The 15753-nt window shown below is 41.0% G+C and overlaps 1 protein-coding gene across 3 annotated transcripts in view; it reads left to right on the forward strand.

The window, feature by feature from the left end:
* GRIK1 (glutamate ionotropic receptor kainate type subunit 1) overlaps positions 1 to 15753 on the forward strand; it is a 246962-nt gene that overhangs the window by 209160 nt on the left and 22049 nt on the right. For 2 of the 3 annotated variants that reach the window (XM_030579306.1, XM_030579316.1), the window contains exons 12-13: positions 2026 to 2144; positions 6150 to 6367. In XM_030579306.1, the coding sequence (XP_030435166.1) occupies positions 2026 to 2144; positions 6150 to 6367 (337 nt within the window). Of the gene's footprint in view, positions 1 to 2025; positions 2145 to 6149; positions 6368 to 15753 lie in introns of those variants that run through there. The other variant, XM_030579325.1, reaches the window with a different exon arrangement.

The raw sequence follows: 15753 nt of genomic DNA on the forward strand, positions 1-15753 counted from the left end.
ACATTAGCTGTGACTACACTAATAATGTTCTGCTAAAATGTCTCTCTGTTGCCACCTTCATTTCATCTCCACTGGTGATATCAGTGGTGGAAGTGCTAGCATAGGTGTCTATCAATGATATAGGCATAATGTCATCAAACTTTGCTCATAGAAACCCTACATGAGGTAATGCTTAACTGCCAGCAACCTACAACATCTTGTCTACACTACTGCTCCCACTGATGGAAACAAATCAGGAGAAACAACAGTGAAATAATTAAGAGAAATTTCCTAGGTTAGTCAAGTCCTGGAATAGAATCATTGACCTGCCCCTCCTCTGTTCATTGCATTAACATTTTATACGGTACATTGCACAGAACAAGGTGCATAACAAGAAAATCTGATATTTAATTCTAATAGAGAATGAGTCACTGATATACTAGCACAAAATTTTTTAAAATATCAACTGTAGTTACTTTTGCTCTTTGAATAATCAAAAGGTCATATAATAAAATAAGGCCTTTCTAGTCTGGCAGAAGTAGTTCTGCCGACTGAATTTTATTGCTATTTTCTAGCACTTGCCATTTTGTTCTTTCTGTTGTAGACACGTTTTTGTCTAAGCTACAGAATATGTTTATTACTTAAAAAAATGTAAGAGCCCAGCCCTGCTCAATTTGCAGTGCAAGACTCCCAGCAAAATATCATGCACAATTACTGTTTTACACTCCTTGTAACATGTTGGCATTGTAATTCAGTGTGTGAATGCCCAGTAGAAGGCCTTTGCACTTTGATGGCTTATATGCAAATTAGCTGGTACACAGGCCATGACTCACAGGGATGAATTTCACCCTTTGTGCACAAATCTAGTTAAGAACAATTTCATTGATTGTAGAAAGGTGGTTTTCACTCTATTAGCACAGTGAAAAACTTGCTGGAATGTAATGGTTTGGTTTTGGTTTTGTTTTTTTTAAATGGTGTATGTAGAAATTTTTAATCTTTAATCTTTATATTGCCTCTTGCAATTATGTTTAACAACTATTGTACTTGTGATGATGATATTGTTTAGTTAATGGCATCTTAAGCTACCTTCTGTTTCAATTAGTATGTTCATTACTATCGGCGTTCATTACTTCAGCTTAGCGTAGCACTCTGGTTGCAAGAGTGCATAAATTCAAAGCTTAATTATATTGCCAAAACAGTAATTAAAATGTATTAGCATGGCATTGTCAATTAAAGCTATATTCATAAACTTCAGCAGGAATGTACCTAATGTGCCCTGCAGAGCTGAGAAGCAGCAGGCACAGTACCACAGGGAGGAACAATCTTTAAAGTAACTTTGCCAACTATTTTGCAGGCCATAATAGGGTATAGATTTTGCATTTTCAGCAAGGTGTGCTGGGAAATAAGCACTATTCTTCCCCTCATTAAGTGGAAACTGGCTGCCTAATTCTCTGTACATGGTACTGAAAATATTCCCTATGGTTTTTAAGCACTGAAATTACTTCCGCAAAGTAGCAACAACTTATTAAAGTGCCATAACCTCACTATTGGAGAAAGTGCCACAAAAATGAATATCGTAACACCAGCAGGTCTTGTAATATAGTTTTTTTGTCATGCCCGATGCCAGTTCTTTATATAGAGAGTACTCCAAAGGCACTGCTTTTAGAGCGCCATTTTTCTTTTGTGCTTCACCAGGGAGCAGCTACATGGAATCAGTGCATCCCCTTCTCTGCAGGTCATCAATCGCGTGGCTAAGGGAATGACTGGGAACTTTGAAAGAAACAGTAGTCTTATATTTGAGGATTACAGTCAAAGAGCATTAGGATTAACGAAGTAGGGCTTATGCTAAAACTGGAGCTCTGAAAGCCCCTCCCTGCACTGCAGTGCTGCTCTGTAGCTTGCATACCGTAGCAGGATACATATCTATGGTTTAGTTTTGGTTATTTTCTTTATTAATCTTTTCATTTTCTGCATTCTTTAGCAGGTTTGCTGGCTCAGTGTGTATTTTATCTGATGTTTACAGACTGTTTCTGTTAACTACCACAGGTTTACACCCTATGAGTGGTATAACCCCCACCCGTGCAACCCTGATTCAGATGTGGTGGAAAACAATTTTACTTTACTAAATAGTTTCTGGTTTGGAGTTGGAGCTCTCATGCAGCAAGGTACACCGGTCACACATCATTATTGCACACATCCCACAGTCTGCTCAAGGGCTTCTGTGCTGGTAAACTCCACCATCTGTAGCTACCACATATATTGTAAAACCTGATCTCAGACATTAAAAAAGCAGATTACACAGTGAAGTGGGGATAAGGAGGTGAGGGAAATGAAACTGACACCTGCTTAAATACAAAATATGGTAACCGCAGAAATTAGAAGGGAAAACATACAAGAAAGTATAAAATCAGCTGTCCCATATGGGAGTTTCTGTAGACAAAACAGAAAATAATAGCCAGATGACTACAAAGGTATTTTTATTGATGAGAAACCTAAAATTCCTACATTAAAAACAGGAAAAATCTCTATTCACGTAGGCTTCATCCCAGTATAGACAGTAATAGCCATAGCGATCCTGGAACACATACAGGACCAGCCAGTCAAAAGGTATTACTTCACAAAGATTGTTAAGTTTTGTTGGCAATTGTCAAACTTTTATTTAAAACCAAAACAAAACCTATTTTTATTGGCTTTTCTGCAGGTTTGAGTCCCATGCTCTTGTAAATGCATCCAACCTTAGAATTAACCAAGTCAAGTCCCAGTTGCTGCTGAATTTTGGAAACTGCACCCAGATACTCGCATGACAATGAAGGGCAGCGAAGTGCACTCGAAATGGGAAGTCACACAGATACATGTACTAAACACTTATGCTTATGGCGTGTGTATACTGAGGCTTCCCATTAAAGGGCTATATTGTATCAATATGGGGCTCCATTCAATATCTCTGAAAACATTTCCCTCCCTCCAAAAAAAAGCAACACATAGAGGAAGTTGCAGCAATATATTGGTATTAAATTCCCAAATATTTAAGAAAGGAAAGAATACCTACATTCATTCAGGTACAGTTTATTCTTTTCATAGGCATGAATACCAATTTGGATTTTGTAAATAAATAAAAAAATAATGAAGGAATTTTTCTTAGACAGGGTAGTGAAGAAATTTCACACTGTTACTAGGATAATACATCCACACAGTTTTATTGGTATATTCATAGGAGACACATATCTTCACCAAAATTATTTTGAAGAAGATTGGAGATAAGGTGTTTTTGTTTTTTACAATGTATCTGTAGGTATCAGACGAAGGTTTTACAGTATCAGGCAGGTGTGTGTATATAATTGTGACTGCCTTGTGTGTGAGAGTGCCCCAAGATTTTGTGTTTTTAATGTCCTGCCTTTTTGGAGTTTACCATCATCCACAGCAAACTGTGGGATGCAGTGTCTACTAGTTACCACTACCTTGGGTACATGACAGTCAGCCCCAACCAGACTCTGCTTGTCTTTCAAGAAGCTTTACAAAAACATTTGTAAGGCGAAGCAAATGTTTCCATGTACAAACTTGTGGTACGTGTGACTGTAAGTGCACCGTCAGTAACATGTAGAGTTTGAACAAGAGATGAATGGTTACTAACCTCTGCATCTATTGTTATGCTCTTTCTTGTTAACAGAAGCTGCTTGTTGTGCTTGATTGGAAGCCACTTGTTTATTAAATTTTAAAATGTGATGATCAGACTTTCTCTTTTCTACAGAGCGTGAGCAAAGTCTGGATCAGGATTGGCTGTCATGTCTGCCATAAAAAGGCACTAGAGAGACTTCAGCAAGTATTGTCTCTGACCCTGAATCTTGCTAGTAACATTTTACTTAGATGTTATTTCCCCATTCCTTTGAAGTTCTCAATCCAGATATTTCCTCTGGTCTTTGAAGGTATCCAAACATGGCATACTTCTAATTATAGTGAGCAGATAATTTAAAAAATGTATGAGAAAATATTACTTTTAAAAAATCAAGTGACCTACTAAAGCCTGAATTCAACAAAATGCATAAGCACATCCTTACCTTTAAAGATAGAGCTTAAGTCTCACAAGATTACACCAATGAAACAAAAGCATGTGCTTATGCACTTTGCTGAATCAGGTTCCAAGAGATGGTGAATACTGAAAAAATCACGGGCCTGATCCTGCAATACCCTGAACCCCACTCAACTCCTATTGACTTTTGTGAGAGTTGAGGGTGCTCAGCGTCTTACAAAATCAATCGCCTTGCTTATAACATTCTGTGGCAGGTTAAAATGTACTATCCTTAGTTTAATTAGATTAAAGATTTTCAGTTTCATTTATACAACTAATTTGACACTGGAGAAAACCATTGGAGTATTATAATTTTGCCAAAAAGCTACAGTAGCCAAGAGTTTCTCCACCTCCATCTATTATCATGTACCTCTAACTGTAAGGCTGCAGTACCAGCTTTTATGGCAAGCTGCTAGGGTTTCTGAAGTTTCGTTGCTATTACTATCACTATACATTAAAACTAGGATTGTACCAGTGTCTAACTACATCTTTTATATTCCTACAACTATTTAGGCTTTTAGAAAATGACATCTTCATGAAGATCTGAATCAGCATACCTAGCAGCCTGCTCTTACGTTTGCTAGGTCAACTACAGTTTAGAAATAAATACATCCTTAGGAGTAAAAAATCATGTTTCACTACATTTAAAAAAATCTAATCTGATAAAGCACCAAGAAAAGCACAATTAACAAACATAAATCTGGATGAATCAGCAGCTCTTGAAATGATACATTAAGATTCCTGAAATTAAATAGGAACCTCTACTTTTAGACGGTTGGCCTAGTTTAAAATCAGTGCAACACACAAAGGCTGCACACGACAGGAAGTCAGCTTTGCTGTTACCTCTCATAATTTGGTAGCTACATCAATGTACTCAGAGCCCTCGGCTATGCTTAGCTCTGACCTTTAAGAGAGATGTACATATATTTATAAAAAGCTAAATTAAATCTGTTTGCCAGTGGTTTGGAAGATTATTACCCTTTCAACTTTTGTTCAAATTGTATAGAGTTTTTATGTTAAAATCTTTCAAGGCCTTAAATACCTTCTGTAAAATGTCTGAAGTTCCTAATCATTAAGTAGCTCAGATGACATAACACTTCAACAACAGGGACCTTTCTCTAACAATAATGAATATTAGTTAAATCAAATTCTGTACACACTCAGACCCCAGTTCAGCCAGCACTTAAGCATTTGCTTAAGTCCATCCTTATTCAATAAAACACTTATGCACTGTGCTTAACTCTGATGTTAAACTGAAGTCAGTTGACTATAAGTGCACAAACAAGAGCGTGTCTGAATCTGGGCCTTAAACCCCAGGCAATCCACTGAAGTCAGCAAGATTGTATACCATGTCAGTCAGGGTAGAATTTGGCTCATAATGTTCAGGAGTACTTTGCTTCACAGCTGGGATCAAATTCAACCCTCCTGAGTCACTTATATGCCCTTAAAAAGTAAAATTAAACATACAAATTATCCATTTATTGTCCTAGTCTCACAATGGCAACAGCAAATACCCACCCCCCAAAAAGAGGAAATACAGTACAGAACTGTGTTAAATATAAACTATTAATAAAATAAAGGGAGAGCAGCATTTTTCTTCTGCATAGTAAAGTTTCAAAGCTATATTACGTCAATGCTCAGTTGTAAACTTTTGAAAGCCCAACCATAACATTTTGTTGAGAGTTACGAATAACCTCCATTCCCAAGGTGTTCAAACCTCTGAGGTTCTACTGTATTGTTCTTCTGAAGTTTAAGGCTTAAAGCCTCATTAGAGTACTTGTAACAAGCAGTTAAGATACAGATAAATGGCTAGTATAGCTTGCTAGGAGTCTAAAAGGTTAACTCCAAAGGTGACATTATCTCAAAGACAAATTGGTGTTCAGACCCATGGATAATCATGCGTTTGTTAGGTATTATGGCATACATCCCCTTCAAAGTATGTTACCATTATTAATGTTATCTGTACATATGTGAGATTACTGTGTAGATTTCTTTTATCATTCTGTGGTTCATAAATGTATTATGCTCCTAAAAATAATCTACTGCCAGAGAAAGATTTCTTTCAACATGTTTTAATATGATTGTTTTGATGATATTATAACAGGATCAGAGCTGATGCCTAAAGCTCTTTCTACCAGAATAGTTGGAGGAATATGGTGGTTTTTCACCTTAATCATAATCTCATCCTACACTGCCAACTTGGCTGCCTTCCTGACAGTTGAGAGAATGGAATCCCCCATCGATTCAGCAGATGATTTGGCAAAGCAAACCAAGATAGAATATGGAGCTGTTAGAGATGGATCAACAATGACCTTCTTCAAGGTAAAATAGTGCCAGATGGTTTTGTACTGTCAGAATTGTAACCTTTCACTAATAGATTCTGAAATGTGGAACGGAATGAGAAATTTTGAAAACATTAGTTTAGCAAAATTAAGCAGTTATAACAAATCCCTAATCCACAGAGCGTCCTCCACGAATCTACGCATGAGTGATGGGGAAGGTTGTGCTACATGCATGTTTCCTTCCACCAACCAGCAGGAAATTGTCACAAATAGATTACAGTCTGACACAGTGCCACCTTTAGTGAACGGTCCTCAGTACCGTGGCTGCTCTCTAAGAATGGAGGTCTCCGGGGCAGCTACAATCTGGAAAGTCCCTGTTAGAACAGGTCCAATCCAAGAGGGAATAAAGGACTCTGGAAAAATGTACAGGCACAAAGTGTCTGCTGGAATAGCCCCATGCCTTTAGTGAACCCCCAAGATCTATACAGTCTGGGGCCCAACTACCTCCTCCTTTTGAGAAAGGCAAACCCATACCCTAGCAAAAAGAATTTAGTGAAAACTCTGCGAGGAGGACCTCCACAGTTTTGTCCCATCAGGGCCCATTCCCACTAGCTATTCTTCAGTCTTCAAAAGGGGGCTGTTTGGCTCAAAGTTTATAATAAGTAATTTTCTAAGATACTTGATCTTGCAAAGCAATTGGAAAAATACAAAATAGTTAGTTTGCTTTTAAAAATATTTTATATAAAGAATATAGATTTAAAGTTTAATAAATATAATTATTAAGTGAGAGCATTTTCTAGTGCAATTGCTTCAGTAGATGATTAAATTCCTTTTGATAATCAGCTTTAATTACATATAAAATGAATGGATCTCAAAATGTCGATACATATACTAACAAGTTACAAATATGGAAAATGTACAAAAAACATCCCATGGCAATTAGCACTAATTAGCAGCTTTGTTCTCACACCCAGGAGGAAATCCAAGGATTGAATGTACCTAGGTAAGTATCAATATCATGCTCCTCAGTATGGTATCTGAGCATCTTTTAACTAACCTTTACGAAGAGTCCTTCCAAAGAGAATGAGAATGAGTCACATTGGTGAAGCAACATGTGGGAAAAATAGCTTCTGCTACCTGTGTCATAGATGTTCTGTTAATTAACATTTCAGTTACTGGGGTTATCAGTTTGACATCTTAAGTGAGTATTTTAAAAAGGTCTGTGGCAGACCTGGCAATTTAACCTAGATGCCTCAAATCCCAGTACAATACTTTAACCACAAGACTATCTTCAGATGAAGAAAGATTCTTTATATACAAATAAAGAAAAGTAATGGATTGCAATTCAAATATTTGGATCATGTCCCAAAACTAGTAATTTTCAAAAAGGATTCTGCTACATCTTACATGGCCACCCTGTTTTTAGCAGTTAAGGGTAAATTCTTCCCTTTAAGGGTAAATGCCCCTGCTTACTTCTATCTATCATTGGGGAGAGGTGACTGTGTATTTGAATAAGAGAATAAACAATGCTTTTTTCAAAACCTGATTATTTAGTCAGCTTTTGAAATGACAAGTTGAAATCTCTATTAACATATGCTGGGAAACAACTCGAGAACCCTAGGAATTGTCACAAAGTAACTACGATATCACTTATTTTAATAAGGAACACCTATTAGGCTGGTTAGTACTTTCTGCTACTACTTAAAAGACCCTAGTAAAATTACTTAGTCCAATTTCCCCCCATTGGCCAAGAAAGGTCACCACAATTCAGGGCCTTGAAAGATGAATCTGCACAAAGAGAGACTCTGCAGTTGTGGCTCCTGCTCCATAGCAGAGGAAATCACTGCATACTCTAAACATTGTGGAAATCAGAACAAGTTTTCCAAAGCAGCTTCATTTTGCACTGGCTTTTTATGACACAAATAAGAGCGTGGAATTTTGAAGGCACAAATAAAGATGAATCAATTTTTTTAATATTGTTTTTAGCATTTAGGCATCTAACTTAGGTTTCAAATAGATAATTAGGTATCAGTTTTCTACAAAATTCACTCATGCTTGTGTGTGTCTGCAATTATATATGAATGATGAATGCTATAAGTAATTTCTGTGGAGAATAGAGATGAAATAGTTGGAAGAGTAAAGGTGATCTAGTGAAAGGTGCATGAAAAATGCAATTGCACATTTATATCACTGCTACACATGCAATACAATTAATAAATCATATACAGTACCTCTTAGAAGAGCTAAAGAGATCATTGCTCCATTGTGCTAGGTGATGTATAAAAACAAAGCGAGGAGCCAGAGCTTGTCCTGAAGAGCTTACAGCCTAAACAGATCAGAGAGACAAAGGGTGGAAAGGAAAATAGAAGTACAGACAGAGAAAATGACTTGCTCAAAATAACACACAGTAGGTTAATGGAGTTTTTTAGTGTGTAATTATTTGTAAAGCATCAGAGATGTACATAGTACTTCACAGACATAGAAGAGACAAATCCATGTCCCCAGGGTGCGTTCAGTCTAAATGTTATCATACAAAGATATATATTATTTATAACTTACTATGTAGAATCATAGACTTGAAGGTCAGACGGGACCATTATGATCATCTATGCCACTCAACATTTCTGCAAATCAGACACCAGACTTTCAAGCCGGACACCCAGAAATGAGAAATACAGAACTGGTGAGCAGTTATGAGAGGCTGGTTTAAATGACTTGCCTAGCATCACATAGGAACAGTGGCTCAGATGCACAAAGATTCATAGGTACTTAAACCCCTAAATTCCACTACAAACCACAAAACTGTGGCTCTCGCAAAACCTATACTCAGTTGGCACATAAGTTTTCAGGGTAAAAGTTCCCCTGGTGCCTTCATTTCCACCTTTGGGCATGTGCCTCACAATAGGCATCTGAATGTCTATCTCCTATTTAAGTCCCAGAGTGATCCACAAAATGGGGGAAGATAGGTGCTCCTCCCCCTACCTCACCTGTGGGGCCTGAGCAGAGGCTACCTACAAGACCAGTCCTATAGCAAATTTGTGAGGGAAGGTGGTAGTGTCCCCTTTATCACTTTTAGCCTAGTGGTTAGCACACTCACCTGGTATGTGGGAGGCCCAGGTTCAGTTCCCCCCACTCTGCCAAATAGGGGAGAAAGGATTTGAACAGAGATTTCCCCTTTCTCTCAGAAGATTACCCTAACCACTGAGTTATGAAACAGTCTGATTTGGGCTCAATCTCTCCTGTTGAAGCTGTTCCACTGCAATTCCTAAATCTTTTTGTGGATCCCTGTGCGTATCTTGGCCTTTGGGGCAGAGAAAGGGACAGAATTCAACTCTCCAGGGCGGCATTCAACTGCCTTAATCATGAGATCCTTTTCTTGTAATTCCCTGACACATTCACCATGCATCTTCCTACTTCTGCACCAAATGGAGCAGGAATCCTATGGACAACAGTCTGCTAAACTACGCAACCCTGATTCACCCCCAAAGCAGGTCCATTTTGTGCACTGAATGAGACAATGATCCTGTGGAAAAAACAGTTATGTGATCATGTAAGTAAAGACTGTCATAATGCATATGCATAAGGGGGCTGAATTAAGGTTTCCCAGGCTGTCTTAGTTCTGGCATTTCTTAACTTTTGAGTGCTTGACTTTGCAGCCTTGATAATGTTCTTTTAATATAGTTTTTAGTGTGTCATTTATTACATTTTTTTAAAAGTAAACTGAAAAATTAGAAGTTCCATCAAGTGGCATCACATTGACACCCACGTGCATCATCAGCAGGACTGGAACCTTTAGATCCACCACAAAGACTTCTGCCACTTTAGCTAATGGAGTAACCAATAGTAGCAGTAATAGGTGGGCCTCCTTTATATGACCACAACTAAATGGGAATGGGAATGGGAGACTTTTGCCAGTAGATTTCACAGATATTTGCTGATAGCAGGGGCATGGTGAAACTCAGGAATCTTGGATTCCACTACAGACTCTGGAAGAGAGCATTTGTTAGTGGGCACAGATTCTTCTGTCCCACCCCCATCAACCTGCCCCAGTACCATTCTCTTTACCTTACCGCTCGCTGTCTACATTTCTCATGTTTCTCATTCCAGTCTTCCTGCCCAACCATTCTATTTCCTTCCTTCCCAGCTCCTCCTCTGATCTGCCTCTCTCCCCACCCCTGGCCTCCAGTTTCCTCCACCTAACCACCCACCCAATTCCTTAGCTGCACTGGCTCCCAGTTCCAATCTCCCCTTCCCTCTCTATGTAATTTCAGTGTGCCCCTTTGGTCTTTTTCCCAAATCCTTGTCCAGCCAGGCCTAGAACCTGGCTTCTCCTCAAGTACGTCTCCCATCAACTTGTTCCTCCATCCCAATGGTTCTCAGTTCTAGTCTCCTTGTCCAGTCTTCACTCCACTCACTTTCCAGTACCCCCTCTGCCCCTGACTGCCAGTTGCAGTCCCTGTCTCCCGTCCCCTCCAAACGCGCAATCCCTGCCAGGCTCCTTGTCCCAATCTACTCCACTGCTCCCCAGAGGTTCAACTCTTGTCCCTTCTGCATTTGAATCCAACCGCTTCCTCCTCTATGCTACCTGGGCTCCGGGGGTGGTGTGTGTGTAGTGGTGTCATTGAGAGTACAGAAGACATAGGCTGCATACTGTCAGTTCAGGCGCCCAGACCCAACACAGCCCAGAGCTGCAACAGCAGGGAAAGTCCTGCTCAGTCCAGGCTGGTGCATGCTCAGTGTAGATGGAATTTAAGGGGAATTTAGCTGCTAAAATCTGAGAAGTCTTTATCGAGCATGTGCAAACTGTGATTTTTCAAAGACTTATAACTTTCCCAAGTTTGAGCAGATTTTCATTAGGGTCTCAAAAGGCACATCCTGGACACAAAGGACACCCCCTACAAAATTTTGAATCCCTGCTCCACAGCATGGAGGCACTAGAGCTTTTCAAATAAAAGCTCACCAGTATGTAACATGGACGAAGCAATTTATTTTTCTCTAACCTCGTTCTTGGAAAAAAAATAGTTTTGGCTAAACTTTTCCAAGGCAAAAGAAATCACCCTGAGGCTGACACTAACCATGAGAAATATAGGCCAAATAGTCAAATGTTGGCAAAGTTTAAAGCACAGGATCTTATAATGGGAAGTGTCAGTCAATCTTATTAATAGGCAGTTCTATCAGCCTCCGTTGTAATTTTATATATATGAGTTATACATTACCATGTAAAGTCAGGGAAGAGCTGGCTTACTTCTGGGGGAGGAAGAAGGAAATAGTGTGATTTCCCTCCCCAGTGTTTCTAATAAATCATTTCAGACCTGACCCTGCAATGTGCTGACAGTTCTCAACTCAAGGGACGTCACTGGGAGTTGAGGGCCCTCAGAGGACTGAGTTCTGTGTGCCCATCATGATTTATAGGAAAGAGCAGATAATGCAAAATAATTCAGAGCCACAGTAGAGACAAAGGGCAGTTATATTTTAAATTTCAGCACAAGACTTCCTATTTTATTTTTTAAGATAAAACTTTCATAGGATAGAGGAGATATTTAGACATCAAAATACTTATTTCTCCCTAAGACGATACTGCAGTCTACTGGCATCAAGCTGTTTCCCAGCTTGCAATACTGCTAGCTGAATGGGGCACGGTGGATAATATGGTAACCAGCAGGGTGTGAGGTTCAAGTGGCTCAGTTAAAAGAAAGGCTTTGTCCCTCAAAATACGTTTCTAGGAAAGTCACAACAGGAAGAAAAACAGATGGAGGGGGGCCAAGCTCACTGAACTAGACGGCTGCTGTAACAGGTGGGGGAAGTCTAAGAAATGTATGAAAATCTCTGAGTGGGCTAGGTGAAGTGGGAAGATAATGGTTTTCAGTTCAAGAGAATGTAAGTGCTCTGAGGGTATGTCTACACTATGGGATTATTCCGATTTTACATCAACCGGTTTTGTAAAACAGATTGTATAAAGTCAAGTGCACGCGGGCACACTAAGCACATTAGTTCGGCGGTGTGCGTCCATGTACCGAGGCTAGCATCGATTTCCAGAGCATTGCACTGTGGGTAGCTATCCCATAGCTATCCCATAGTTCCCGCAGTCTCCCCCGCCCATTGGAATTCTGGGTTGAGATCCCAATGCATGATGGTGCAAAAACAGTGTCGTGGGTGATTCTGGGTAAATGTCGTCACTCATTCCTTCCTCTGCGAAAGCAATGGCAGACAATCATTTCGCGCCCTTTTTCCCTGGATTGCTCTGGCTGATGCCATAGCATGGCAACCATGAGCCCGTTTTGCCTTTTGTCACTGTCACTGTGTTGTACTGGATGCTGCTGACAGAGGCGGTACTGCAGTGCTACACAGCAGCATTCATTTGCCATTGCAAGGTAGCAGAGATGGTTACCAGTCGTTCTGTACCGTCTGCTGTGCCATTGTAAATTGGCAATGAGATGACGGTTATCAGTTGTTCTGTACCGTCTGCTGCTGTCATAGGTGCTCCTGGCTGGGCATAGCTGAGGTCGGCTGGGGGCACAAAGACAAAAATTGGAATGACTCCCCGAGTCAATCCCTCCTTTATGGTTGATCTAAAAATAGAGTCAGTCCTGCCTAGAATATGGGGCAAGTGTACTAGAGAACCAGTGTATCAGAGAATCAGAGAGCATAGCCGCTCCGTGTCAGATCCCGCAGAAATAATGAGTTGCATGCCATTCACGGGGGATGCCCCTGCAACAACCCCACCCATTGATTACCTTCTCCCCCAACCTTTCTGGGCTACCGTGGCAGTGTCCCCCATTTGTGTGATGAAGTAATAAAGAATGCAGGAATAAGAAACACTGAGTTTTTAGTGAGATAAAATGAGGGGGAGGCAGCCTCCAGCTGCTATGATAGTCCAGGCAGTACAGAATCTTTTCTTTAGACATGAAAGTGGGGGGGGGCTGATGGAACTCATCCCCCAGTTGTTATGATGAGGACGGTTACCAGCCGTTCTGTACCATCTACCGGGAATGACCAGGAGTCATTCCTATTTTTACCCAGGCGCCCCCAGCTGACCTCACCTGAGGCCAGCCAGGAGCACTCACAGGATGATGGTGATGACGATGGATAGCAGTCATACTGTACCGTTTGCCACCGGGGAGGGGAGGGGAGGGGAGGGGAGAGGATGCTGCTATTCATTGCCGCAGCACCACGTCTACCAGTAGCATGCAGTAGACATAAGGTGACATATAAAAAAGTCAAGAAACGATTTTTTCCCCTTTTCTTTCATGGGGGGGTAGGTGGTAAATTGACAACATATACCCTGAAACACCCTGGACAATGTGTTTGACCCTACAGGCATTGGGAGCTCAGCCAAGAATGCAAATGCTTTTCGGAGACTGCGGGGACTGTGGGATAGTTGGAGTCCTCAGTACCCCCTCCCTCCCTCCATAAGCGTCCATTTGATTCTTTGGCTTTCCATTACGCTTGTCACACAGCACTGTGCTGTGGCCTCTGTCTATCATAGCCTGGAGATTTTTTCAAATGCTTTCTCATTTCATCTTCTGTAACAGAGCTGTCATAGAATAGATTTGTCTCCCCATACAGCGATCAGATCCAGTATCTCCCGTATGGCCCATGCTGGAGCTCTTTTTGGATTTGGGACTGCATTGCCACCCGTGTTGATCAGAGCTCCATGCTGGCCAAACAGGAAATGAAATTCAAAAGTTTGCGGGGCTTTTCCTGTTTACCTGGCCAGTGCAGCTGAGTTTGGATTGCTGTCCAGAGCAGTCACAGTGGTGCACTGTGGGATACTGCCCGGAGGCCAATATTGTCGATTTGCGGCCACACTAACCCTAATCCAATATGGTAATACCGATTTCAGCGCTACTCCTCTCGTCGGGGAGGAGTACAGAAACCGGTTTAAAGAGCCCTTTATATCGATATAAAGGGTGTCGTTGTGTGGACGGGTGCAGCGTTAAATCGGTTTAACGCTGCTAAAATCGGTTTAAATGCATAGTGTAGACAAGGCCTGAGTTTTCCTAGTGATCAGACATGGGCAGCCACAGAAGATCAATGCTGATTAGGCTCACAGTGGAAGTTCTAGAGGGGACATAGGAAAAAGTCCTGTCCCTTTGCAGAAAGTTACTGTAGGGGAGATGTGGTCTTATTGAGTTCACAAGGCCCGGGGTTCCCAGAGGACTATTCCAGACCAGTCGGGCTAGAAGGCAGTGAGTGGGTAGGGGGATGGTATTGGGATTAGTGGACTCAGAGAGTGCCCAAATATTAGTGCAGTGGAGTCGAGTCCAGGCAGGTAGTGTCCTGCCCACGAGCCTGTTATGTTTTCCTGGGGAGAGACTAGGAGAAGTTTCCTGCCCTTCAGAAAGTACTGAGGTGATCAGGGAGGTCACTCATGGCCACCAAAATAGAAACGAGGCATGCAGCAGCAGCAGAAGCAGCCACCACAGCAGTGAGTCTGGGTCTTGTAGCAGCAACAGAGCTCTTCAGGAGCTTAGCCCTGACTACAGCAAGGAAAACAGAGCATACAGCAGGCACTCTTTAAAAGTGTAGTCACTCTTGGAAGATAATCCTTGTGTTTAAAATGGGAAATGCCAGAAGTATCAATCTCTTTCAAACCTATAGAAAATTTTAAGGCACACCCACTGTTCCAGGATCTCTTTGTGGGGAAAGATAGGTGACAGGGTGTTATGTGCCCCACATGAGATGCAGAGCCATTTTCTGGACTCCCCTTAGCAGTCAGTCCAGATTGGGCTGATTAGTTCTAATCTATGGAATGTAAGACATAGATAACTCCTTCAAAATAAAAAGAACCAAGAGGACAGGCAGAAGCAGAGAGGGCCTGCAGAAAGAAATCCTAGGACCAGCTGGACTCTAGAGAAAGCCCAAGCTTAAAGGTATAACTTGTTTAAAATAGTAAAAGGAAACCCTACGTAGAGGGTATTTTTAGAAGCTATTGAGTGTATAGGGAATATGATAGGAGCAGGTTGGGAAAACACGTTTACATCACTTGTCTAGGAACTCTGTTTGAATTTATTCAGTCCCACCCCAGCTCGCATTCCTGTTGTTGGTTTAAAATACACACAGAATGCAAACACACACACTTCTGAGCATATTTCCACTCATGTGTTGAATATCTTATACTAGCTTCAGTAGAAACACCAAGCCTCTACACATTTCTCAAAAAAATTATTTTAAAATAATAGCAGCTTTAAGAAATGCATGCTTTTAGCCCGTCTAGAGCAGTGCAAAGACAGGCCATTCCATTTCACGGAAGATCTGTTTAAAAATCTATTTTGTTCCAAGTAGGCCCCCCACAAAATAGAATTTCTCCTCAGAGGCACCACAGCACTCTGCATAGTAGGCTGCCCTAGGGCCGCAGACCTTGGAAATCTGGTTCCCCAGCAGCTGGGTAGAAACATGCTTGGGTTCCATCAGAACTATCTCCAC

The sequence above is a fragment of the Gopherus evgoodei genome, chromosome 1 (assembly GCF_007399415.2).
Source record: "Gopherus evgoodei ecotype Sinaloan lineage chromosome 1, rGopEvg1_v1.p, whole genome shotgun sequence".
In the NCBI taxonomy this organism is placed as follows: Eukaryota; Metazoa; Chordata; order Testudines; family Testudinidae; genus Gopherus; species Gopherus evgoodei.